The following is a 25,367-nucleotide window of genomic DNA, read 5'->3' as shown; positions in this document are numbered from 1 at the left end:
GTCACACCCGCTTTATGAAGCGGGCACCAGTGCAGAAACCAGCACCGCAGTGGGCAATAGTTTGGTGGCTAGAATGTCGGTGTACAGCAGTGAGGGCACTTCACACTCCCTTGAGGTGCAGGTGAAGGCAGAGAGCGCCCAGGGCGCTGGCAGTTGGAGAACTGCTGGAGACCAGGATGATGCTCAGTCAAAGGCAGATGATGAGCCTCTGGAATCGTCCATTAGGTGGTCAGTGCCAGTGTGGGAAATGGATGAGGCACTCAATATCCCAGCTAGTTGCCTGTCTATCGGTGAGTAGGGAGGTCTAGAGTGACCTCACATTGGTGTATGAGCTGCTTGTCTTCTCTGCAGGCTCCTCTCTCAGAGCACTCTGAATGATGGCAGCAACTCCTCCACCCCTCCATCATTGAGGCTGCAGCGACTGGGGAGGTGCCAGACTTGGCACTGGCCGCACCCTCCCAGGCAGGGCCAGGCAGGGTCAGCATAGGTTCCACTGGCCAGAGGGCGACTGCCAAGGTCATCAAGACCAACAAGACAGAGTCAGCAGGCTGTCGCCAATGCCGGTAGCAGCAAGGTGGGAAGCACCAAGATGTAGCACTCGCAAACATAAGTTAAAGGCACCATGAGCACAAGACGGGTGTTTTTCCTGCTCATTTATGTTTGGTTTATCTTTGCTGGTCTGGGAATGAAGACCACAGAATGTTTTGGAAATTTTTTTGGATTGTCGTAATGGCCTGATTATGCTTCACCTTTTTATCATCTTGGTGCAGGGTATGCCAGTATGTAATGCTAGACGTGAGTGGCTTTAAACTTAATTGAACAGGCACTGAGTGGACTTTGGGTTCAAATAAAAGGGTCATTTTGGACATCTGGGATGAAGGCCACAGCCCTGGCATGTGTTTGAAGCTGATCTTTGGCAGCCTAGCTGAAGGAGCGTTGGATCAAGATATCCCTGCCTCCCTGGAGGTTGCAGCGGTCTGGCTCCATGCCCCCAGTGTTCTCCCCACTGTGCTCCTCTTCTGAATCACTACTGGACTCTTCATCTGTGGCCTCTGCAGCTGTGTTAGGATCCTCTTCCTCCAGTGGGTCCCCCTTTGCCAGTGCCAGATTGTGGACAGCGCAACACACAACCATGATCAGTAACACTCACTCTGGGGAGTTTTGTAGTGCACCCTTAACAGTCCAGACATCGGAAGCGCATCTTGAGAAAACCTATGGTCCTCTTTATCACTGCCCTTGTGGAGGCATGACGTGCATTGTAACGCTTCTCTGCCTCTGTCTTTGGGTGGTGAAGAGGCGTCACGACCCACCCTTTCAACAGGTAGTCCTTGTCACCCAGCAGCTATCCATCCAGTCGGGCTGGAGCACCTGGGAGTATCTCAGGATATAAATATCATGGGAGCTGCCAGGGTACGTTGCACTGACTTGCAGAATCTGCATCCTGTGGTCACACACTATCTGTGCGTTCATGGAGTGGAATCCCTTCCTGTTGACAAAGGCACCCGGCTGACCCACCAGTGCTTTGATGGCCACATGTGCACTGTTCATGGCACCCTGGACGTGGGGGAACCCAGCAATCACTGCAAAGCCTCTGGCTGGCTCAGCCTGGCTGGCTTTGCCTGCATAACAAAGAATGAAGGTCAGTACCTGCCTGAACAGAGCTTCTGACACCAGCTTGACCCAACTGTGGACAGCTGATTGAGAGACTCCGCACAGATCCCCCACTGACCCCTAGAAAGAGCTGGAGGCATAGGAGTTGAGGGCCGTTGTGACCTTCAGAGCCACTGGTATGGGGTGTCCACCCACACAGGCCAAATCATCTGGCAAATGGAGGTCACTGTCTCCCTTGAGAGACAGAGCCTCCTTCGGCATTGCACCTCAGACATATTGCAGTAGCTGCATCGCCATCTGTTAACCCCAGCAGCAGGATAGTGGTGTCTTCTGTGGCCCCTTCCACCTTGGACTTCCTGCTGGCCCTGCGCCCCTTGTGTCTGCACCTCTCCTCCCACAGGTCACTCCCCTGGGACACCTGGCCTCCTCCCCCTTTTGCCCCTCCTTCCTCAGAGGAGGTGCCACCAGCAGAGACCACAAGCCCCATTATCAGGGCGATGGAACGCTGTCTGATACCTGGAAGTGTCCACATGGTCTAAGTTTTCTGGGGGCCTTGGAGACACCAAGGAGTCCTGAAATGAAGCCTGGAAATGCATGAAGCCCTGAACAGAGATGAAGCTGCCAAGTAGCAATAAGTCACCAGCAGCAAACTATGTACCAACCTCCCCACTACTGACACTAGCAATGCTGCTCACCCCTTTTCACCTGCACATCGGTGAGGTTTTTAAAAATGTAGGATGTTCGCCTACCTGTTTTACCTGTGCAATGAGCACAAAATCACAAGGGCAAGAAAAATCAGCATCAATTGGCTTTTTAATGGCCTTAAGTGGCCGCTTAATTAATGGCAGGTGCAGCTCTGGCATCCACTCAGGCCTGCCGACTGAAACATTGCACGAGTGCCTGGTGATGTTGGAATGCTCACCCCACATCATCGCATGCTATTTTATGTCCGATCAGGTCGGGCATGTGCCCACGTGTGGGGCCATGGGCTCAGATCTCACCATGGTAGCTGCAGGCAATGTTCACCATGAAGCCATTGTTGATTGTCATAAAAACCAATCTGGTTCACTAGTTCTGCCTTCCTTACCTGGTCTGGGCTACATGTGATTCCAAACACACAACAGTGTGGTTGACTCTTAAATGCCTTCTGATATGGCCTAGCAAGCCACTCAGTTGTATCAAACTGCTAAAAAAAGGAATGAAACCGAACAGACCACCCAGCATCAACCTCGGCACCGGAAATGACAATAACAAACCAGACCCTGCAAAGTCCCTCCTTACTATCATCTGGAGACTTGTGCCAAAATTGGGAGAGCTGTTCCATAGACTAGTCAAGCAACAGCCTGACATAGTCATATGCACTGAATCAGAGCTTACAGGCAATGTTCCAGACATCACCAACCCTGGATATGTCCTGTTACATTGACAGGACTGATCCACCAAAGGTGGTGTCACAATGGTATATAGTCAGGAAGGAGTTGCCCTGGGAGTCCTCAGCATTGACTCAAGATCCCATTTGGCCCCATTAAGTCTCCTGACCACCTACCACCCACACTCCCTCCCCCCACCCCTCAGCTAATGAATAAGTACTCAGAAACACAGAACTTTTACAGTACAGCAGGAGGCCATTCAGCCCATTGAGTCAACACTGGCTCTCTGAAAGAGCATTCTACCTAGTCCCACTCCCCTGCCTTATTCCCATAACCTTGCACATACTTTCTTTTCAGATGATAATCCAGTTCCCTTTTGAATACCTCGATCGAACCTGCCTCCACCACCCTCTCAGGAAGTTCGTTCCAGACTCCAACCACCCTCTGGGTGAAAATTTTTTTTCCTTACGCCACTATTATTCCTTTTGCCATTATTTTGAATCTGTGCCCTCTAGTTCTTGATAGTCTCTTGAGTAGGAACAGTTTCTCATTATTTACCCTGTCCATACCCCTTGAATACCTCTATCAAGTCTCCTCTCAGCCTTTTTTCCAAGGAAAACAGTCGCAACCTCTCCAATCCTCATAGCTGCAGTCCTTTATCCCTGGAATTATTCTTGTGAATCTCCTCTACTCTCTCCAATAACTTCACATCCTTCCTCCAGAACTGGACGCAGTACTCCAAGTGAGGCCTAACTAGTGTCTTATACAAATTCAACATAACCTCCTTACTCTTGTACTCAGTGTGCCTATTAATAAAGCCTAAGATGTTATATGCTTTATTAACTGCTCTCTTAACGTGCCCAGCTGTCTTCAATGACTTATGTGCATATGCATGGAGGTCCCTCTGTTCCCTCATCTCCTTTAAAGTTTCCCCCTTTATTTCATACTGTCTCTCCATATTCTTCCTGCCAAAACGAATCACCTCACACTTATCTGCATTGAACCTCATCTTCCACTTGTCTGCCTAATCCACCAACATGTCTATGTCCTTTTGAAGTTCAAGACTGTCCTCATCACAGTTGACAACATTTCCAATCTCCATATCATCTTCAGATTTTGAAATCATGCCCTGAACACCACAGACTAAGTCATTGGTATATATCAGGAAGAGCAAGGGTCCCAACACTGACCCCTGAAAAGTGGTTAGAGAGCGAGATAGCCTCAGGATGCCTTTTTCTTTAGATACTCTGGCAGTCACCCATTCCCTCTCGGCCTGTGTACTTCTTAGCTACTGTATGACCACCTCTCTAAGTGCCCTATCCATGTAATCCTCAGCCTTGTGAATGCACTGCAGTGACTCCAGCTGCTGCTCGAATTCCACAGCCTCGAACTCAAGTTTATGCAGCTGGTAGCATTTCCTGCAGATGTAGTTATCGAGGACACTTTGTGCCTGCCCAACTTCCCACGTCCCGCAAGATGGCCATGCACTGACATACCTTAGATTTTATGTAATGTGTTTGCTACAATATGGTATAGTATAATAACTCACCTATCGCTCACCAACCATCTCCTCTGTGCTGAGTCCCAAAAGGCCTATATTTACCAAGCATCAACTTAAGGACTCCTGTGATGTCACTCTTTTTTAGATTTTATCAGTAAACTCTCGGCTCTTGCTCCCTGCTGCTTTATGGGCTGTCTCTGTATCTGAACTCTCACTGCTTTATGGGTTCTCTCTCCATCTCCAAACTCCCGCTGTTTTATGGGCTCTCTCTCTCTCTCCGAACTCCTGCTGCCTTATGGGCTCCATCTCTCTATGAACCACTGCTTTATGGGCTCTCTCTCTCTCCCCAAACTCCAGCTGTTTGATGGGCTCTCTCTCTGCACTCCCACTGCTCTATGGGCTCTCTCTCTTTGAACTCCTGCTGTTTTATAGGCTCACTGTCTGAACTTGCTGCTTTATGGGCTCTACCTCTCTGAACTCCCACTGCTTTATCAGATCGCCCTCTCCAAATTCCCGCTGTTACATCAGCTCTCTTTCTCTCTGAACCACTGCTTTATGGGCCCTCAGTCTGAACACCTGCTGCTTTATGGGCTCTCTCCCAATTCCCACATTTTAATGCACTCTCTCTTCGTCTCCGAACTCCTGCTGTTTTATGGGCTTTCTCTCTGAACTCCCACTGCTTTAAGGGTTCTCTCTCCGTCTCCAAACTCCCGCTGTTTTATGGGCTCTCTCTCTCCAAACTCCTGCTGCCTTATGGGCTCCACCTCTCTATGAACCATTGCTTTATGGGCTCTCTCTCTCCCCAAACTCCTGCTGTTTAATGGACTCTCTCTCTGCACTCCCACTGCTTTATTGGCTCTCTCTGAACTCCTGTTTTAATCTGCTCCCTCTCTCTCTCCGAACTCCTGTCTGCTTTATGTGCTCTCTCCCTCCGTACTCCTGCTGTTTTAAAGGCTCACTGTCTGAACTCCTTCCTGTTTTATGGGCTCTCTCTGAATCCCACTATTTTAAGGGCTCTCTCGCTAACTCGCTGCTTTATGGGTTCTACCTCTCTGAACTCCCGCTGCTTTATCCGATCAATCTCTCTCTCCGAATTCCCACTGTTCTATGGGCTCTCTCGCTCTCTGAACCACTGCTTTATGGGCTCTCTCTCTGAACTCCCGCTGTTTATGGGTTCTTTCTCTCTTTGAACTCATGCTGTTTTATGGGCCCTCTCTCTGAACCTCTGCTGTTTATGGGGTGTCTCTTTCCAAAATCCCTCTGCTTTATGAGCTCTTTTTCTCTCTCTCTCTCTCTCTCTCTCTGAACCACTGCTTTATGGGCCCTCTCTTTCTCTGAACAGCTGCTTTATGGGCTGTCTGTCCAATCTCCCACTGCTTTATGGGCCCTCTCTTTCTCTGAACAGCTGCTTTATGGGCTCTCTGTCCAATCTCCCACTGTTTTATGGGCACTTCTCTTTCTCTGAACAGTTGCTTTATGGGCTCTCTGTCCAATCTCCCACCGCTTTATGGGCTCTCTCTCTGTCTCTGAACTCCCACTGTTTTATGGGCTCTCTTTCTGAACTCCTATCTGCTTTATGTGCTCTCTCTCTCTCTCCAAACTCCCATCTGCTTTATGTGCTCTCTCTCTCTCTCCAAACTCCTATCTGCTTTATGTGCTCTCTCTCCAAACTCGTATCTGCTTTATTTGCTCTCTCTCTCTCCAAACTCGTATCTGCTTTATTTGCTTTCTCTCTCTCCAAACTCGTATCTGCTTTATTTGCTCTCTCTCTCTCTCCAAACTCGTATCTGCTTTATTTGCTCTCTCTCTCCGAACTCCTGGGGCAGAATTTTCCATCTGCTGGGCAGACATGGCCGGGCACAGACCCGATCGCCACTCGCGATCAGGTCTGCACTGCCGTTTTACGTGGGTGGGCTAATTCAGGCCTGCCCAGCATGAATCGTGGCTCCGAGGACAGTGGGGGTGGGTGGTCAGCGGTGGGACTGCAGTGACCGCCGGGTCCAATGGTGACCTGGGCTGCCTGTTTTAAAAAGTTGCTGCAGCCTTTCCAAGGCTGTGAATCACGGCCAGTGGAAGGGCTCCCCAGGGCACTGCTGGTGAGCAGGCCAGGCAGGAGGGTAGGGCAGGGTGGCACTCTGCCCCTCGTTTTCCTTATCATTGCCTTGCCCTCCTTCAGGAGGCGGCAGCACAGCGAGAGGTCCTGATACCCAAGGATGGGAGGAGGAGGCCCCCCCCACATGACCCAACGTGCCTGGGAGGAGATGACGGAGGTGGTGAGCTCCCGTGACGTGGTGCAGCACACCTGGGTCCAGTGCCGCAAGCGCTTCAACGACCTGTTGTGCTCAGGAAGGGTGAGTACCATGTTGGCACTGGCCATTTAACCCAGCAGGTAGGTTTCCCCCCTGGCACCCCCAAATCTGAGTGTAGTGACTGCGTTGAGTCATTGACGGCCTGTGTCCTTCGCTGGGTGGGCCAGCAGATATTGCCCATGCCGAGGTCACCCTGAGAGGGTGGTGAAGAGATGGGTTCTGCACCCGCAGCATGTGGTACACTTAGACCCACGTTATTGTTTTGGGGGTAACCTGGAGGAGCTGCACCTAGGTGCGGTGCTGCAACTCCAGGACATGTCAAAGTCAGGGTGATGATCAGCTGGGAGGGGAGCTTCCAGGTGGAGTGGCAACGATCGACCTGCTGTCCTCTGTGCTCCACGTGCTTGCGTCTCCTTGCTATGGAAGGTTAGACCATGTGGTGCCTAATGTGATAAGATAAGAACATAAGAACTAGGAGCAGGAGTAGGCAATTCAGCCCCTCGAGCCTGTCCCGCCATTCAATACGATCATGGCTGATCTCATTTCGGCCTCAACTCCAATTTCCCACCCTCTCCCCATTACCTTTCAACCTGTTACTAATTAAAAAATCTGTCTATCTCCTCCTTAAAGTTATTTAGCGTCCCGGCATCCACTGTACTCTGAGGTAGTGCATTTCACAGATTCACGACCCTTTGAGAAAAGTAGTTGATAAAGGTCCCAATGAGGTCAACAGGAAGAAATATGTTGCTTTAATCCAGAAGCAAAAAGTTGGAAACATTTCAGTCATCCTTCCACCCAAACTAGGATCAAGCAATGTTTATACAACTACATAAAATACTTTATGTTATGGATGTTTTCTGTAACCGTAGACAGCATTTGGCCAAGGGGGTGGGGGGACAGGCCTGCATCTTTGAGTGTTCGGCAGCAGCAGGGTGAGGAGGCACTGGAGCCCTGCAATGCCCCACTCTGGGGTGGGCCATCTGCAAAGAGAGCCCAGTTACAATTAGCACTAATCAATGCTCTTCTCTCCTTTTCAGGAGAAGAATACACATAATGCTGCTGAGCGGGTGAGGACTGGCGGAGAGCCGGCCCAGTTGGCAATTCTCAGCCGCTTCGAGCAGGAGGCCCTTGATTTGAAGAGGCGCCATGCCCCCAGGTCCAGCGGTGTCGGTGAGGCTGGGGTGCCATGGGGCAGGTATGTTTGCCCAGCACTGAGGTCACCATTGTTCTCCCAACAGCCATGGCAGTGCTGAATGTTCAGTGATTGAAGTTTGCAACATGGCTTGACCATTGCTTTTGGAAGGATGAGCACATAATGATCTGGGGGACAAGGATGCACATTGACTTTGGATCAGTTCACATGGAGACAATGTCCTTGTTCTTCCTTCAGCATCCACAGAGCAGGGCCAGGAGGAGGAGCAGCAGGGGCCCTTTTTCGCACCTGAGGGCCCTGAAGTCACGGACTCACCAGCGTCACATCATCTCTGTCAGATAGGCACCAGTGCAGATACTAGCACCTCGATGGGAATTAGAACATCGGCTAGTGTCCCAGGGCACAGCGGTGAGGGCACTTCACAGTCACTGGAGGAGCTCGCAGAGACGGAGAGTGAGTCAGCAGTCGGGGGACTGCAGGGGACCAGGCGCATGCTCAGTCAGTGCCTGATGAGCCTCTGGAGTTGTCCACGATGCAGCAAATGCAGGAAATGCAGCAGGGTGTGCAGGAGCATCCGGTGGAGATACATGAGGCAATGCTTGGCTTGGTGTCCGTGGTGGAGGAGTCCGCATGGACTATCACCGAAGCAATGAGCCTCATGGCCGAGCGCCATGTGTCCTCCTTGGAGAGAGTGGCGACTCTCGTGGGGAGGCTCCTTCAGGAGACCCATCAGGGCTTCCTGGGGATGCGCTTGGACCAGCAAGCCCTCACATCGGCATTGACCTCAGCTGGTCAGTGCCAATTTGGGAGATGGCCTGGGCACCAAGTTTCCCTGCTCGGTGCCCATCCACCCACAGTGAGCAGGGAGGCCCGAAGCAACTTCGCGTCAGTGCAGCAGCTACCTGTCGTCTCTACGGGCACCTCTCGGGGCGCTCTGGATGAGGGTGGCAGCTCCTCTGCCCCTCTGCCAGTGATCATTGCATCTGGTGAGGCTGCGACATCTGGGGAGATGCCAGCTGTGGAACTGGCAGCTCCCTCCCAGGTGGGGCCAGCACAGGCTCCACGGGCCAGAGGATGACCACCCAAGAGGACAGCAGAGTGAGCAGGCTGTCTCAGATGCCACCCCCAGCGAGGGGGCAGCACCAAGATATAACACCCAAAAATGTAAACATAAGGCACCTTAGGCACAATACAGGCTTTTCACTGGTGCTTTTGTGTTGGCCTGCAATGAGGTCTTTGAGTTGGTGTGATTTTTAACACCTTTGTCATTTTGTTTTCTTAAGTTCCTTTGGTTGTAGTATTAAATTCAGACATGTCACCATGGCTGACGGTGCCTCGTTGCTGTAGGTGGATGGTTTCCAAAACTGTTATGAGTGATTTGCGGGACATTCAGCTTTATTAACAAAGCCATTAGTTCATGTTCTTATCCAGGCAGATTTTGCACTTGGGTATTGAGTATGGAGCCTGCAGCCCAGGCTTGTCCTGGAGGTCCATCTGTGGTGTGCTAGCTAAAGGTTCATTGGATTAAAGCCTCCTGGGTGTCCCTGCCTCCCTGCAGTATGCCCAGGTCAGCATTTAGCCCTCAGCATTTCCCTGTATGTGCTCATCCTCGGACTCACTGCTGGACTCATCGTGTGCAGTTGCAGCCACTGCGTCAACATCTTCATCGTCCACAGTGTCCCCTCTTTCCAGTGCAAGATTGTGCAGAGTGCAGCATGCAACCACTATCAGTGACACTTGATCTGGGGGGGTACTGGAGTGCGCCCCCTGAGTGGTCCAGGCATCGGAAGTGCATCTTGAGAAGACCGATGGTTCTCTCCACCACAGCCCTTGTGGAGCCGTGGCTCCTATTGTACCGCTGCTCAGCTTCTGTTCTTGGATGGGGAGAGGCGTCATGAGCCCCTTCTGAGGGGATAGCCCTTGTCACCCAGCAGCCATCCATCCAGCCGGGCTGGAGCACTGAAGAGCCCCGGCACCTGGGAGTGTCTGAGGATGTAGGTGTCGTGGGAGCTGCCTCGGTCCCTTGCAGAGACTTGTAGAATCAGCATCCTGTGATCACACACTATCTGCACGTTCATGGAGTGGAAGCCCTTCCTGTTGGCAAAGGCACCGGGCTCACCTGCTGGCGCCTTGATGGCCACATGTGTACAGTCTATAGCACCCTGGACACGGGGGAAGCCAGCAATGGCCGTGAAGCCTCTGGCTCACTGTGTCTGGCTTGCCTGGTCCCAACGGTAGTGGATGAAGCTCAATTTATGCCTGAACGGAGCATCTGTAACCTGCTTGACACAAGTGTGGACAGCTGATTGGGAGACACTGCAAAGATCACCCACCGAGCCCCGGAAGGAGCCAGAGGCATAGAAGTTGTGGGCAGCTGTGACCTTCAGAGCCACTGGCATGGGGTGTCCACCCACACAGTTAGCGGAGACCACAGGCTCTATCATCTGACAGATATAGTTGACTGTCTCCCTTGACAGATGAAGCTTCCTTCGGCACTGCACCTTGGACATATTATTGAGGTAGTTGCTTCGCCGCTTGTATACCCAGGTAGTAGGATAGTGGCATCTTCTGCAGCCTCCTCCACCTCGGACTTCCACCTCTTGGTCCTGTGCCCCTTGTGCCTGCGCTTGTCCTCCCAAAGGTGGCTCCCCTGGAGGCTGAATGTGCACTCCTGGCCCCCTCTAGCCTTCCCTCCCTCTGAGGAGCTGCCTCCAATGGAGAGTTCAGCTCCCATTCTCAGGTTAAGGGAAGGCTTCCTGAAACCTACAGGCCCAGAAAAGATTACTCAGTGTAGAGTGAAGGTTAAGAGGCCCGACAAAGCAGCTGGTATGTGTTTTGAAGCATTGCAGATCACACAAGCAAGCTTCAAAAACTTTCAGAAATACTAACTGTGCACACTCGCAACCCCAGTGAGCCCTCATATCTCGCTGTGGATGAGGTTAATACAAATGTGTCCTACCCGCCTGCCCGTTGTGCTCGTGCGCTGACCCGAAGATTGCACGGGCGCTGAAAAATCGGCATCGATTGGTGAGTCAAGGGCCTTAAGTGGCCCGTTAATTAATGGCGGGTGCATGTTGGACATCATCACGTGCCCACCCAGTGAAATATGGCGATGGTGTGCGGTGACGTTGGGATGCACGTCATTTTAAGTGCAGACATGCAGGACCCACCCCCACACGCCAAGGGGAAAACTCTGCCCAGAGTTTCTATGAGACTGATTAACTCCATGTGATGAGTATCTCCGGGAGTTGATGAGAGATCCATAACATCTGCACTGGAAGTGTGAGGGGTGGTGTGTCCAACCACAGGTCACCTATTGGTTTACATGGAATGTATACCTACTGTGAATATTAGAGTATAAGATAGATTATTTGTAACTTGTGCCATTCTTACGAATCTGTATATATCTCTAAAGGCATGGTTGCGGGTGAAGGAATATTTGTAATATAGTTAATCTTTATTTGTTTAACAAATGTTTTTTTTTGTTAAAAGTACATCAGCAGACCCTGTGACTGTTCAGTAGCTACCCTCCACATTTCTAAGCAACAAAGTACAAGTTAGGATCTATCAAGCCAGGTCCCACCCAGGGATCTGACTTGTCCAGTAGTAACATCAGCTGGGATCATAACACTAAGGAATTGCAAATGGTACTTAACATTGTGCAATCATCAGTGAGCATCCCCACTTCTGATCTTATGTTTGAGGGAAGGTCATTGATGAAGCAGCTGAAGATGATTGGGCCTCAGACACTACCCTGAGGAACTCTTGCTGTGATGTCCTAGGACTGAGATGATTGGCCTCCAACAACCACAACCATCTTCTTTTGTGCTAGGTATGGCTCCAATCAATGGATAATTTCACCCTGGTTGCCAGTGACTTCAATTTTTCCAGGGATCCTTGATGCCACACTCTGTCAACTAATAACTTGATGTCAAGGGCATTCATTTCACCTCCCTTCTTGAGTTTAGCTCTTTTGTTCATGTTTGAACCAAGGCTGTAATGAGGGCAGAAGACTTAGTGGTCCTGGTAGAACCCAGACTGAGCATCAGTGAGCAGGTTGTTGCTGTGGAAATGTGACTTGACAGCACTGTTGAGGACATCTTCCGCCATTTTGCTAATGATTGAGAGTAGGCTGATGGAGCAGTAATTGGCTGAATTGGATTTGTCCTGCTTTTTGTGGACAGGACATACTTGAAAAATTTTCCATATTGTTGGGTAGATGCCAGTGTTGGAACAGCTTGGCTGTGGGCGCAGCTAGTTCTTGAGCACAAATCTTCAGTACCACTGCCAGGATGTTGTCAGAGTCAAGAGCCTCTGCAGCATCCAGTGCTTCCAGCCATTTCTTGATATCAATTGGAGTAAATTGAATTGGCTGCAGACAGGCATCTGTGATGCTGGGGAGATGGATCAACACTTGGCACTTCTGCTGAAGATGTGCAAATGCTTCAGCCTTGTCTTTTGCACTGATGTGCTGGGCTCCTCCTTCTTGAGGATAGGGATATTTGAGGGGCCTCCTCCTCCAGTTAATTGTTTAACTGTATCACCATTCACGATTGGATGTGACTGTACAGCCGAACTTTGATCTGATCCGTTGGTTGTGGGATCACTTAGTCCTGCCTATCACGTACTGTTTCTGCTGTTTGGCACTTGAGCAATCCTGTGTTGTAGTGTCACTCAGTTGATGCCTCATTTTTTAGGTATGCCTAGCGCTGGCCCTGGCAATGCCCCCTGTACACATCACTGAACCTCATGCACTCCTGCACTCTCCATTCAACCGAACTATTGACTTAAAAGGTTTTAACTGTTTCTCTCCCCACTGATGCCCCTAAACCTGCTGATTATTTCCAGCATTTTCTGCTTTTTATTTCAGATTTCCAGTATCAGCTGTCTTTTAATCTTATTTTAGTAACTTGATCTTTGCTGAGATTAAAAAGCTGCCAATTGTTCAACCAGGTGTGTTGCATTCTTGGATTAAGTCAGTCAATCGCTCTAACGTTAACTGATGATGTAAAGGTTCTGCTTTCACATCCTGTGTTTCAGTGCATGTCGATCTTGTGAATTGGCAATATTTACATGTCAGAATGTTGTTAGCATTTTTTTTGGCCCAGATGTTTTATTACAAAGTTGTGTGATGTGGCTGTCTTTGACTAAAAGGTCGAGGTGAGAAAGACCATAAATCATAATTTTCTTATTTTTTAAGGAAGAAGCAACTGCATTTCATATTGGAGGGGAAAGGAAAGAAATCTGGGGTCACCCTGGAGGAGACTAAGGACAGTATAAAGCTTGGAGGTGAGACTGTGGGCCGAGCCATCCTGAATTATTCTAATAAGGATGTCACCTCTGAAAAATTCAAGGTAAATACCTCTTAAAGTTACAGATTATTATGTTTTATGTGCCATTTGCCATTAACCATCAAGTGGTGTCACTGGGCTTATTTTATTGCTTCAATACATTACAGAGAGAATCACAATGACCAATAGACTGATGTTCAGTAATATTCTCGATTTCATTCCCTGAAGGACACTCACTGGAGAAAACAGAAAATGCTGGAAAAACTCAGCAGGTCTAGCAACATCTATGGAAGAGAAACAGAGTAATGTTTTGAGTCAGTATGACTCTTCTTCAGAGCTGAAGAGAAGTAGAAATGTGATTAAATTTATACTGTTTAAGGTGGGTGGATCTGGATAGAAGGCCAGTGATAGGTGGGGACAAAGGAGGGATTGACAAAGATGTCATGAACTAAAGGACAAAGGGAGTGTTAATGGTGGTGGTAAGGGCTAAAAAAGGTGCTGATAGTGGCATAAAGGTAAGAAAGCAGAATGTGATAATAGCAGAACAAGGGCTTATTATGCTGCTTAGACCTGTTCAGTTTTTCAAGCATTTTCTGTTTATGTTTAAAATTTCCAGCATCCGCAGCATTTTGCTTTTATTTCACTCACTGGAGAAGGCCTGAGAGGAGGTGGGGTGGGCTGGGCAGCATTGCAGCAGCTACTGCAAGAATGTCCCCATTAGACTGGCAGTGCCCAGGTGGCATAGATGGGCATCATCTGATGCAAAGGAGGTTCTTCCAGTGAGGAGAACCTGATGGGAGTGGGTGGGTGGGGGAGTGTGGAGGTGAGGGCATGCAAATCCAAACAGCAGTGACCACATTTCCATCTGCAGCGGCAGCCTTGTGTTAGATAAACAGTAAAAAGCTGCAGAGAGGTCAGCAAGCAGAGACCAGCGGAAAGGCAAGGGTACCCAGTGGCCAAGGTCTAAAGACAAGAGATGAGCTTCCGACAGATGTCGAAGCGGCAGTGCTGTGGAAGACTGCGTTGTCCTGAGAGGCCATGGCCGATCTTTGTGCCACGATGGCGGATGAGGTGAGCGTCGATTGCATTGGTGGTCATCTGATGCTGGTGGCTCTTAAAATCACTGCGGCCCTGAATTTCTACTTCTCTGGTTTATTCCAGGGGCCCACTGGAGACATGTGTGCCATCTCTCAGTTGCATATCATTGCATCAAAGTAGTGACAGATGCCCTCTTCAGGACATCAAATTCTACACCTTCCAAACCCACGATCACTACCATCTAGAAGGACAAAGGCAGCAGATAGATGGCAACACTACAACCTGGAAGCTTCCCTTCAAGTCACCCACCATCCTGACTTGGAAATATATCTCCGTTCCTTCACTGTCACTGGGTCAAAATCCTGGAACTCCCTTCCTAACTGCACTATGAGTGTACCTACACCACATGGACTGCAGTGGTTCAAGAAGGCAGCTCACCACCACCTTCTCAAGGGCAACTAGGCATGGGCAATAAATGCTGGCCCAGCCAGCGATGCCCACATCCTGTGAATGAATTTAAAAAAAAAAAATTGCTTTGGATTGTCAAGCCAACAGAGCCTGAGGCTTTGGTGAAATGGCTGGATTCCCCCAGGTGCAAGTGTCATAGACTGCATGCATGTGGCCATCAAGGTATTATTTTCCAAGGGTAAGGTAACTTTGGGGTGTACCTTCATGTATCACCCAGAACTCAATGAGGTGGCATTGAGGGCAGAGGGTGCAAGGCATAGACAGACCAGACAAATGTATATTTATCTGTATAATCACAGTTATTATTTGATAAACCTTTCCTTTTTCTTCTCCCATATTTAAAATCAGGAAACAAGGACCTTTTGCCAAGTATATGTGCAAGAACTGGTTAAAGATGCCGCTCTTATTGATGTTAAAAATGAATCCCTGCAGAAACTCTGGCCACAAATCTTCATCGAACTAGTGCGGGATTGTGTAATCCAAATGAGCAATAAAAACTCGCACATGAAACTGTGCCTGAAGAACATAATGGACCAGAAATGAAGAGAATAGCAGAACCCCACTTAAACTCTAGTTCAACATCATATATCCTCTGCCACTGTATTGATGCAGTCAAACCTGAATCACAGAATCTCCATTTACAAAGATTATTGGCTACCAAGGATTGCTTCTTCAGGATTCGTACTTCATTGGAACAAGTATTGTCAAATCACAAATTTTAACAAACTGGGATTAAGAAACTAAGACATCAAAGATGATGAGAGTGTGCTTGTGAAAAGGAAGCCAAAGCCATTCTTAAACTAGTCTTCCACCTTAGCTGCTGATACACTTTAGAGCACTGCAGCAGTACACACCATTCTCCATAGATGATCAAGGACTTGCAGCAGTGAGCACATCTATATTACCTGCTGACTTTATCCCTTTGTGGGATTAACCGAAAAATATACTGACGAAATATTACACCTAATGATTTGTTAAGGTGCGTTGGAACCTGGGAATAACTCTAACCAGAGTTTATAAATGGTGTATTCAATGTCACTGTTTTCTCTCTTTGTTAACAGTGTAGATGTGTCGATACACACTGCTTAATGGGGATCTCTGTCAGGTAGTAGTTTGTTATAAGGCCTTGGACCCCAGTAGTTTAATGATGAATTTTGATGAATTGTGTGTCAGCCGTAGCTCAGTTGATAGTGCTCCCACATCCAAGTCAGAAGGTTCTGAGCTCAAGTCCCACTCTAGAGACTTGAGTACTAAAATCAAGGCTGGCACTCTAGTGCAGTAGTGAGTGAGTACTACTACACTGACAGAGGTGCCAACTTGCAGATGAGGTGTTAAATCAAGGCCTCTCTGCCCTCTCAGGTGGATGTAAAAGATTCCATGGCACAATTTTAAAGAAGAGTATGGGTGTTGTACCTGGTGTCCTGGCCAATATTTGTCCCTCAGTCAACATCACAAAAATAAATGATCTGGCCATTATCACAATGCTGTTTGTGGGAGCTTTCTGAGCACAAATTAGCTGCTAAGTTTTCTACGTTACAACGGACTATACATCAAAAAGTCCTTCATTGGCTGTAAAGCACTTTGGAATGTGGTGGTTGTGAAAGGCACTATATAAATGCAAGCCTTTGTTTTTGATCTAACTAGGATAACCTCTTGTATGGTTTGAACTGGATAGTCCATTTTCAGCTAAGCCTTCTTGTTAAGTGTGAGACTTGAAAATTGAACAGAAAATGACTCACCTAACTGCAGAATTAGTTTTTTTTTAAGTTTCCTAATGTGTCTAAGCCTGTTTCAACGTCTCATGCATGTGGCTGAGCCTGTTTAAAGATCACGTGTATAACTCAGCCTGTTTCAGGGTGGGAGGTGCGTGTGCGTGTGTCTGTTCCAGGTCTACACATTTGTGACTGGACTTAGTTTACTTTGTGTGCAAATGAATTCACTATTTTGTGCATTGCCTTTTTTTTTTAAGTTCCCTATACTGGCTGGCTTTGGACTGGGTATAAACTGGAAGCCCATTTTGAGGAAGCATGATTTCTACACTAGTTCTGCTTCATGTTCCTTGTATTGTTTAGTCTGGCATCAATATTTTCTGTTAAATGGAAAGGAAGATTTTGCAGCATGTTTGCCAAATCCATTTCACTTAACCGAATGAGCCTTGTTGCTGGACTTTGGTGTTTCTGTGTGTTTTAACAGACTACTGCAGGAAATCGAGCAAATAGTACACATTGCTTAGACGATGTTTAATGTTTTAACACAGCCAATGTCACCTAGCACTGCAGCCATAAGGACTGGAAGAGACCACTGCTCCCAGATCCTGTTCCACCATTGCTAGATCATGGCTGATCTGTACCTCAGCTCCAATTACCTTATGATCCTTTAATAATCTTACCCAACTAAAATCTATCAATCTTATCAAAAGCAAGGTTTCATTTTGGTGCCTGACACTGACTATGTTAAAATTAAAATATTTTCCAATGATGTGCTAATTAAAAAGTCAATTAATGACATAAGTTTCAATGACAGAACTTTGAGCAGTTACTTATCTTGTCATCAAACCACCCATCATGAATTTGATTTGGTGTGGTACACACATTATATCCAATCTATCGCTGCACAGAATTAGTTCCAATGTGGCACTGCATGCATGAGATCATGTTACATGCTCAGTGATGTTGCACACATTAGTTCCTAGATTTTCAATCCTCTTCTGCATAAGATGACAATTTCAGTGAAAAAAACTGAGGTGTACTTCTTTTCATTTTCTTAGTTGGAAAGTTGACATATTTTGCATATAATTTGTGCTTTGCCAAATGGGAATTGGTTGTGCATGTGATATGGAGATTTCTGTGCACAATGGAGAATGCTATCTGAGGTGTGAAATCCATAATTAACCAGAATGCAATGGGATTTGTAGTTTATTATATTAAAATGTTTATCATTTCAGTAATTAGAATATCCAATTAAAGGTTAGTCAGCTGATACTATCCTGATTTTGATAGCAAAATATTGACCCTTATGTACTACTAATAATTCTAATTTTATATAAATAGATGCTAATGGAGAGGCTCATTTCATTAATGTAATGCACGAGCAATGATTTTCAAAGGTACATATTTGCTAGCTCATTGTTTATTTCTTATCTTTTCTTGTTCAGTGCTGGTTCTAGAGTAAGATTATTAAAGTTTGTTTCAAATTGATTATTTGTTGTTTCATTGTCACTGTTACAATTTGGAAATTCTCCAGGTACCGAGGGCCACTTCTACCAGCAGGCACATGCAATATCTATGGACCAAAATGTAACTGATCTGAGATGTAGCATGCCTACGGTGAACAATAAACCTCTGACTTGATAGACCGCGTTTTTCAGTCTATATAGAAAAAAGTTTTGCACCGCTCACAACTTCAGGATACCCCAAGATGCTTTACAGCCAATTAAGCACTTTTGAAGTTGTAGTCATTGTAGATAATCACATTTATTAAGAAATATAAAATTCATGGAAGCAAATAATTTATAAACTTTTAAAAGGATAAATTAAAATGCTATTTATCAGTAGACCGACAAAACCATATCCACTATCTCTTCCCTTCAATGCATTCTCACCCTCCCCCCCCCTCCCATTACTCCCTCCCCATTCACATTAAAGTAGAGTTGTATCCTCTGACATCATCACAGGGGGAAATATCTTGGTCCTAGCTAGTATCTTATGAGAAGAGCCTATGGCAATCAATCTTTGAGGAAAAAACTGTTAGAAAAATTGAAACCCATAACATTAAAGGGCAGCATGGTACAAACATGGTTCAGGAACAGAAAGCAGAGAGTAGTGGTAAATGTTTGTTTTACACACTGAAGGGAAATATAGGCCCAAACCTTTCAGTCTCCAGATTATTTAAGACCAGACGTATGACCCATGATGTGCTTTGAGACCCCACAGAAGTCCTGACATACTGACCTCTGTGTCAATTTCCCAGGAGGTTTAAACTTCTGATAGGCAACTCCCCTGTTCCCCAAGATCCTCCACGAAGGTCTCTGACTCTGACTTGGAGTTGGACACCTAGCAGAGATCCATGGTACTCACCTGGATAGTTACCTAGGAAATGTTAAGCAGATTAAAACCTATTCTAACTCTGGTTAACTGCAGAACTGATACCCTAATCACTCTCATTGACCCCACCCTGACTACTTTCCCTGACGCCACCCGACTATCCCCTGACACGACTACCCCCATGACCGTCCCCTGACCAGACCTGATTACCTCTCCCGTTTACATCCAACGACCAGGCGTGTCTACCCCCAACAGCAGACTACCCACCCAACCTGACCTGCCCGCTCACCCACCTGTCACCCTACCATCCTATCCACAAACCATGCTACCCGCCTCACATACCTCTGCAACCTTACCCACTTACCACCTCACCCACCTGCCACCTCACCTACCTACAACCCTGCCTACCTGCCACACTACCCCACCTACCACCTCACCCACCTGCCACCTCATCCACCTGCCGCCCTACCCACCTGCCTCCCCAGCCAGCCTACCTTTCAGCCACTCCACTCATATACCTCACACAGCCTAGCTCTTCACTCATTAATCCATTCACTAAAATTCACCCTGGATCTTTAACTTTACCATACGGCATCTTCCCTCCGATGCTACAGTGCTGCAATGACATTCTTTGTGGGCTGCTGCATTCCGCATTTTTGGAGAAGCCTGGCTCAGGAAATCCGACAAGAAATGCTGAGCAGCTTTGAGGTGTAAACATTTTCGAGTGGAGGGCAATCCGACAATGATTGTTGCTCTGAGTAAGGTCCAGGCCATTGTGTCTCCCAGGGTCAGTACTAGGATCACTGCTCTTTTTGATATATATTAATGACTTGGACTTGGGTATACAGTGCAGAATTTCAAAGTTTTCTGTGAACAACATAGAGAACAGTAACAGATGTGAAGAGGACATTAGCAGAATGGTGAATTTAGCAGAGTCATGACATATGCAATTTAATAAAAATGGGAAGTGATGCATTTTGGTAGAAAGAATGAGGAGAGACAATATAAACTAAATGATAGAATTTTAAAGGGGTTCAGGAATAGAGAGGCTTGTGTGTGCACATACACAAGTCTTTGAAGATGGCAGGACAAATATACATGATCCTTGATTATTAATAGAGGAATAAGGTATGAAAGCAGTAAAGTCAGGTTTGAAGTGTCTGTCATGGCTCAACTGGTAGCACTTTTACTTCTGAGAAAGATTCAAGTCCCACTCCAGGACTTGAGCATAACAATCATGACTGAGACAAGTGTAATATTAGTGCTGCACTATCAGAGGTGCTGATTGGGATGAAGCTTTAAACCAAGGACCTGCATGCCCTCTCAGGTGGGACGTAAAAATTACATCACACTATTTTGAAGAAGAGCAGGAAAATTATCTCCAGTGTCCTTGGCCAATACTGATCCCTCAATTAATATCACAAAAGACAGATAATCTATTCATCACCACATTGCTATTTATAGTGTCCCTAGATGATGGATTATGTTCCAAAGATTTGGATGTCCAAGGAACTTCATCACAATCCTGCAATTGCTTCATGGTGATATGACTGCATCTGTCTTGAGTGGGAGATCTGAAACAGAAATCTTCAAAATCCAGATTGTTGTCAAGCAAGGCTGAATGATAGCCCCTGTACTACGTACAATCTAGCTGACAGTGGCTATTCACCTCATGGAAGATCAATTGCCCTCTGGTGTGAGTATTAAATACCACCTAGAGGGAAAACTCTTTAATCTCTGTCACCCCTGTGCCAAAACTGAACTGCCCACCATAGTCATACAAGATCTACACTTTGCAGATAACTGCAGTGTCACTGCCCTCTCTGCACCAGGTTTGATAGCCATTCTTGATATCTTCCATTCTGCATATAAGAAACCTGGCCTGTCCTTGAATGTTGCCAAAACAAAACTCACACCTGGTCAGCCAAATATTCCACCTCCCACATGTGTTTAAGGTGAGACTGGAATATGTTCAGCACTCCTCATACCTTGGCAGCTACTTCTCCTCAAAACGCCACCATTGACAAGGAGATCCAATACCAGATCAGCTATGCCAGTTCAGCCTTCTCTCTACACCACATGGACTGCAGAGGTTCAAGAAGGCAGATCACCCCCACCTCAAGGGCAACTAGCTATGGGCAATAAATGCTGGCCCAGTCAGTGAAGCCCCAGTCCTGTGAATGAATAAAAAAAAACTATGGCAGTGAGTGTTCAACAACAAAGACCTCCAAAAACCAACAGAAGATACAGATCAGTTGTCATCACCACACCCCTGTACTACAGTGACAGCTGGACTGCGTATCAGTGACACATAGGAATGCTAGAGAAATTCCATCAACAATGCCTCCACCACATCTTCCAGATTCAATAGGAGGACCGTTTAACAAATACTGGTGTCCTTAAAAACAGCTCCATAAGCATTCAGGCAAAATTTCTGCAAAATCAACTTGGATTGACATGACTGAAAAGTGTCTCTCCTGCCAGGTCCTGTTTTCTCAACTCTCAAGTGGCCAACATTCCAGGGGAGGACAAAGAAATTTTTTTAAAGACACTCTGAAACTCTCCTTGAAGTGTGGCAGGACTGACATTAATGAGTGGAAGGAGCTTGCTACCAATCATCCAAAATGGCGGCAACTTGTCAATCAGGCTGCATCACGATTTGAGTCATGTCTTAACGATGAGGCAGAGAAGGCAAGAAACAGAAGTTAAACCTGCATTCTGGATTCCACTACCTCACGGGACATCCTGCCCCGTGTGTTCAAAGATCCATGGGCCGAGAATCGGCCTGTTCAATCACATGAAGACCTCTGGTAAAAAACCATGACCCTGAGTAGTTTCGTCCTTGAATCAAGGGACAGCTGATGACAATGACGCTACTTGTGGGAGTTTGCTGTGTGCAAATTGGCAGTCATGTTTCCTCCATTACAATAGTGTAAAGCAATTTGAGATGTTTGGTAGTTGTGAAGTGTGCTATATAAATACAAGTTTTTTTCTAAACCTTTATAAATATGTGGTTAGGCCTCAGCTGGATTATTGTTCTGGAGCCGCACTTAAGGAATGGTGTCAAGACTTTAATAAAGGGTAGTAAAAAAAATTTACGAGAATGGTACCAGGGATATGGGTCTTGCTATGTGGATGGAGACGAGAAGAGCAGAGAAGGTTAAGGAGAGATTTGATAGATTGATCAAAATCTTGAAAGATTTTGGTAGCATAAATAATGAGAAACAGTTTCTAGTAGCAGAACAGTCAGTAACCAGAATACACAGACTCAAGACTACTGGCGAAAGAACCAGAGCGGAGATAAGAACGTTGTTACAATCAGAAAAAGGTGGTGGGAGTAGACTCAATATTGAATTTAAAAAGGGAATTGGATAAATACTTGATGGAGAAATTGAAGGGCTATAAGGAAAGAACAAGGGAATGAGGCTAATTGCTTAGTTCTTTCAAAGAGCCAGCACAGGTTAATGGCGAATTCTGTTCTATATTTCCCAGTGATAGTTTCATCAAAGCCCTGACTAATTTTAGTAAGCTGTAAACAAAGTTTGAAATGTTGAAATTTCTGCCCTGAACTTTCTCCATTCTAAAGCGAACAATCCCAGCTTCTCCAAATACTCTACATAATTGAAGTTCCTCACCCCTAGTAGCATCCTGATAAATCTCTGTACTCTCTCCAAGGCCTTGACATCCTTTCTAAAGTATGGCACCCAGAATTGTGCACGATGCTCCAGCTAAGGCTTAACAAGTAATTTGTAAAAGTTTAGCATGACTTCCTTGTTTTTGTATTCAATGCTCTTTCCATGTGTCATGTGCTTTCTTAACCTCCCTTCCAACTTCATATATTTTTGAATGTGCACTCTCAGGTTCCTCTGCTTTTACATCTCATCAAAATAATACCATTTGGATTATACTGCTTCCATGATGTACATCCCAAAGTGTGTGACTTCACACCTGTCACAGTAAATTTCATCAGCCATATTGTCTGCCCTTTTCTTCAGTCTGTTTATGTCCCCCTGAAATCTGCTAGCATCCTCTTTACTACATTGCCAAGATTTTTTTTTATCATCCAGAAACTCCAAAATTGTATTTCCTATACTCAAGTCAAGGTCATTTATGTATAACACGAAAGGTAATGGTCCTAATACCAATCCTTAGGGAACCCCACTGCATACCTCTATCCAGTCAGAAAAACATTTGTTCATTATTACTGTTTTCTATCTCTTATCCAATTATGGATCCAAATTATCTCAATTCCTTTAATTCCATGTGCTTCTATTTTCTGGAAATAAACCCATTGAGTGATATTTTATCAAACGGCTAATGAAAGCCCTTACATACATTGCACCACATTCATGAACCCTCTAGTGTCAGCTGATCTATAAAATGTAGAATGAAACTATTTCTGTATTAGCCCCAGACCTGTAGATTCATGACAACTACCTTGTTAAAGTCACATGACAATAGATGGGAACACCACCTGAAAGTTCCCCTCCAAGTCACTCACCATCCTGACTTGGAAATTCCTTCACTGTCGCTGGGTCAAAATCCTGGAGCTCCCTTCCTAACAGCACTGTGGGTGTACCTACATCACATGTACCGCAGCGGTTCAAGAAGGCAGCTCACCACCAGCTTTTCAAGGGCAATTAGGGATGGGCAATAAATGTTGGCCCAGCCAGCGAAGCTCACTTCCTGTGAATGAATTTTTAAAAAGGCTCACAATAGGATGTGGCAGCATCCTTTGATTTTTTAATATCGATTTCACACTTCCCAGTAGCCTCTATTCACCTAATATACTCCAACAATCACATGTACACCCTTTAGGAGGATTTTTAACCTTTGACAAGTTTGGTGAGCAAATTGTCCATGCAACTTTAAGACAATTTTCTTTTTGTTATCTGATTCTTATCTCCTGATGCCATTAGTACTTATCTAATACTGATGAGAAACATTGGGCGGAATTTTCCGCTCCAGAGAGAAGTGCAGTAACGGGTGGCATAAGTGGCATGTTCCCACTGGACGGCAGGGCAAGATATCGTGTCCAATTTTACTCTTGGAAGTTCATTAATTATACATCGGCAAGTAGTTTTCTGAATCACACAGCGGAGCAGGCACTGACTCATCTGCCCCACTGACATTTATTGGGGTTGAAGATCCTGGCACCATATTTAAACACCACCAGAACAAACATATTCACTCTCCACAGCCCGGCTATGTGGACGAACGATGCTGAGATGGCCCCGAAGGACAAAAAGAGTGCTTCACCAAGGCTTAGCCACTGCTGCCTGGAGGCTTTAATCAGAGGTGTCCACCAGCACCGGGACTTTATCCAAGGGGTGGATTCAGGAGGTCCACCAATTTCATCTCTCCAGCCTGGAAGGCGGTCGCAAAGGAGGTCAGCCCAGTGGGCAACCGTCAAAGAAATGCAATCCAGTGCAGGAATAAGAGGAATGATCTCATCCGCACCACCAGGGTAAGTCAGCCTTCTGCTCACTTCAAACTCACACTCTCGTTCTGGCATTATGTATTACATAGGTCAGGGATCTCACACAATATTAGAAGGGGAGATATCAGCATTTAATGGCACATCACCAGCATCTCATCTATCATGTTGCACAAACATGATAGGGAGGGCTCAGCACACACAGCAGGCATGCATGTATCCCAGCCTCTAAATATGAGTGCATCAATATACGAATTAGGAGCAGGAGTAGGCTACCCTGCCCTCTGAGCCTGCTCCACCATTCAGTCGGATCATGGCTGATCTGACTTTAACCACAATTTCACATCCCTGCCTACCCCGATAACCTTTCACCCCCTTGCTTATCAAGAATCCATCTACCTCTTCCCTTCAAATATCCAAATATGCTGCTTCCACTGCCTTTTGAAGAAGTCTCATGACCCTTTGAGAGAAAATATTTCTCCTCACCTCTGTTTTAAATGGGTGTCATGAAGCTATTAATGTATATAATATTTTGGGAAATATTTTCCTTTTAAAATAGAGGTTTAGTCTGCGGGTGTCTCTTAATTGGATTAAAGCCAGCTAGTCTGGGTGTTTTGATGGGCACTAGTTTTGATATGTAAGAGCATTCAAGAAGTGGGGTGAAAACTTGATGCCCTTCTTGCAGCGATCAAGCAATAAGTTTATATTACTAATAAAGTTGGTACAATGAAAGGAGTTTCATTGTTAAAAGGTGAAGTTTGAAGAGTCTGGTGAGACAATGAGAATTTGAATCCAATCAGTGGTGGTAGGTATAACTTCAGTAGTTTTCGGGTGTGCAGGAAGAGGCAATGTGAGATCAAAAGGCAGCAACACGCCTCCAACTGGCTCCAGAGTGAAAAGAACCTTATTCTGAATTTGTAAGATGAAAATGCTTTGTCTGGTGTCTGGTTAAGTCTATGGGTTGCTGTTGCTTTAATGGAGATTAGTTTGGGAATTTGTTAAAAATTATGGTAGTAATTTGTAGCCATGTGTATATGTATATTTTAACCTGTGTAAGTTAATAAAATGTTTCACTTAGTTTAATGTTAAACCTCGAGATCGAGTGGTCTGAATCCTGAATTTAGAATCGCATCTCAAACATAACAC

At 46.2% G+C, this 25,367-nt stretch overlaps 1 protein-coding gene across 5 annotated transcripts in view; it reads left to right on the top strand.

Moving 5' to 3' along the window:
- Positions 1-18,091, top strand: part of LOC121272153 (leucine-rich repeat-containing protein 49) — a 244,678-nt gene extending 226,587 nt beyond the window's left edge. For all 5 annotated transcript variants that reach the window (XM_041178664.1, XM_041178665.1, XM_041178663.1 and 2 more), the window contains 2 exons: positions 13,145-13,298; positions 15,090-18,091. In XM_041178664.1, the coding sequence (XP_041034598.1) occupies positions 13,145-13,298; positions 15,090-15,284 (349 nt within the window). In that variant the 3' untranslated portion in view covers positions 15,285-18,091. The remainder of the gene's footprint in view (positions 1-13,144; positions 13,299-15,089) is intronic.
- Positions 18,092-25,367: the final 7,276 nt, after the last annotated feature.

Source organism: Carcharodon carcharias, chromosome 32 (assembly GCF_017639515.1).
Source record: "Carcharodon carcharias isolate sCarCar2 chromosome 32, sCarCar2.pri, whole genome shotgun sequence".
NCBI lineage: Eukaryota > Metazoa > Chordata > Chondrichthyes > Lamniformes > Lamnidae > Carcharodon > Carcharodon carcharias.
This window is presented reverse-complemented; position numbering and strand designations above follow the sequence as displayed.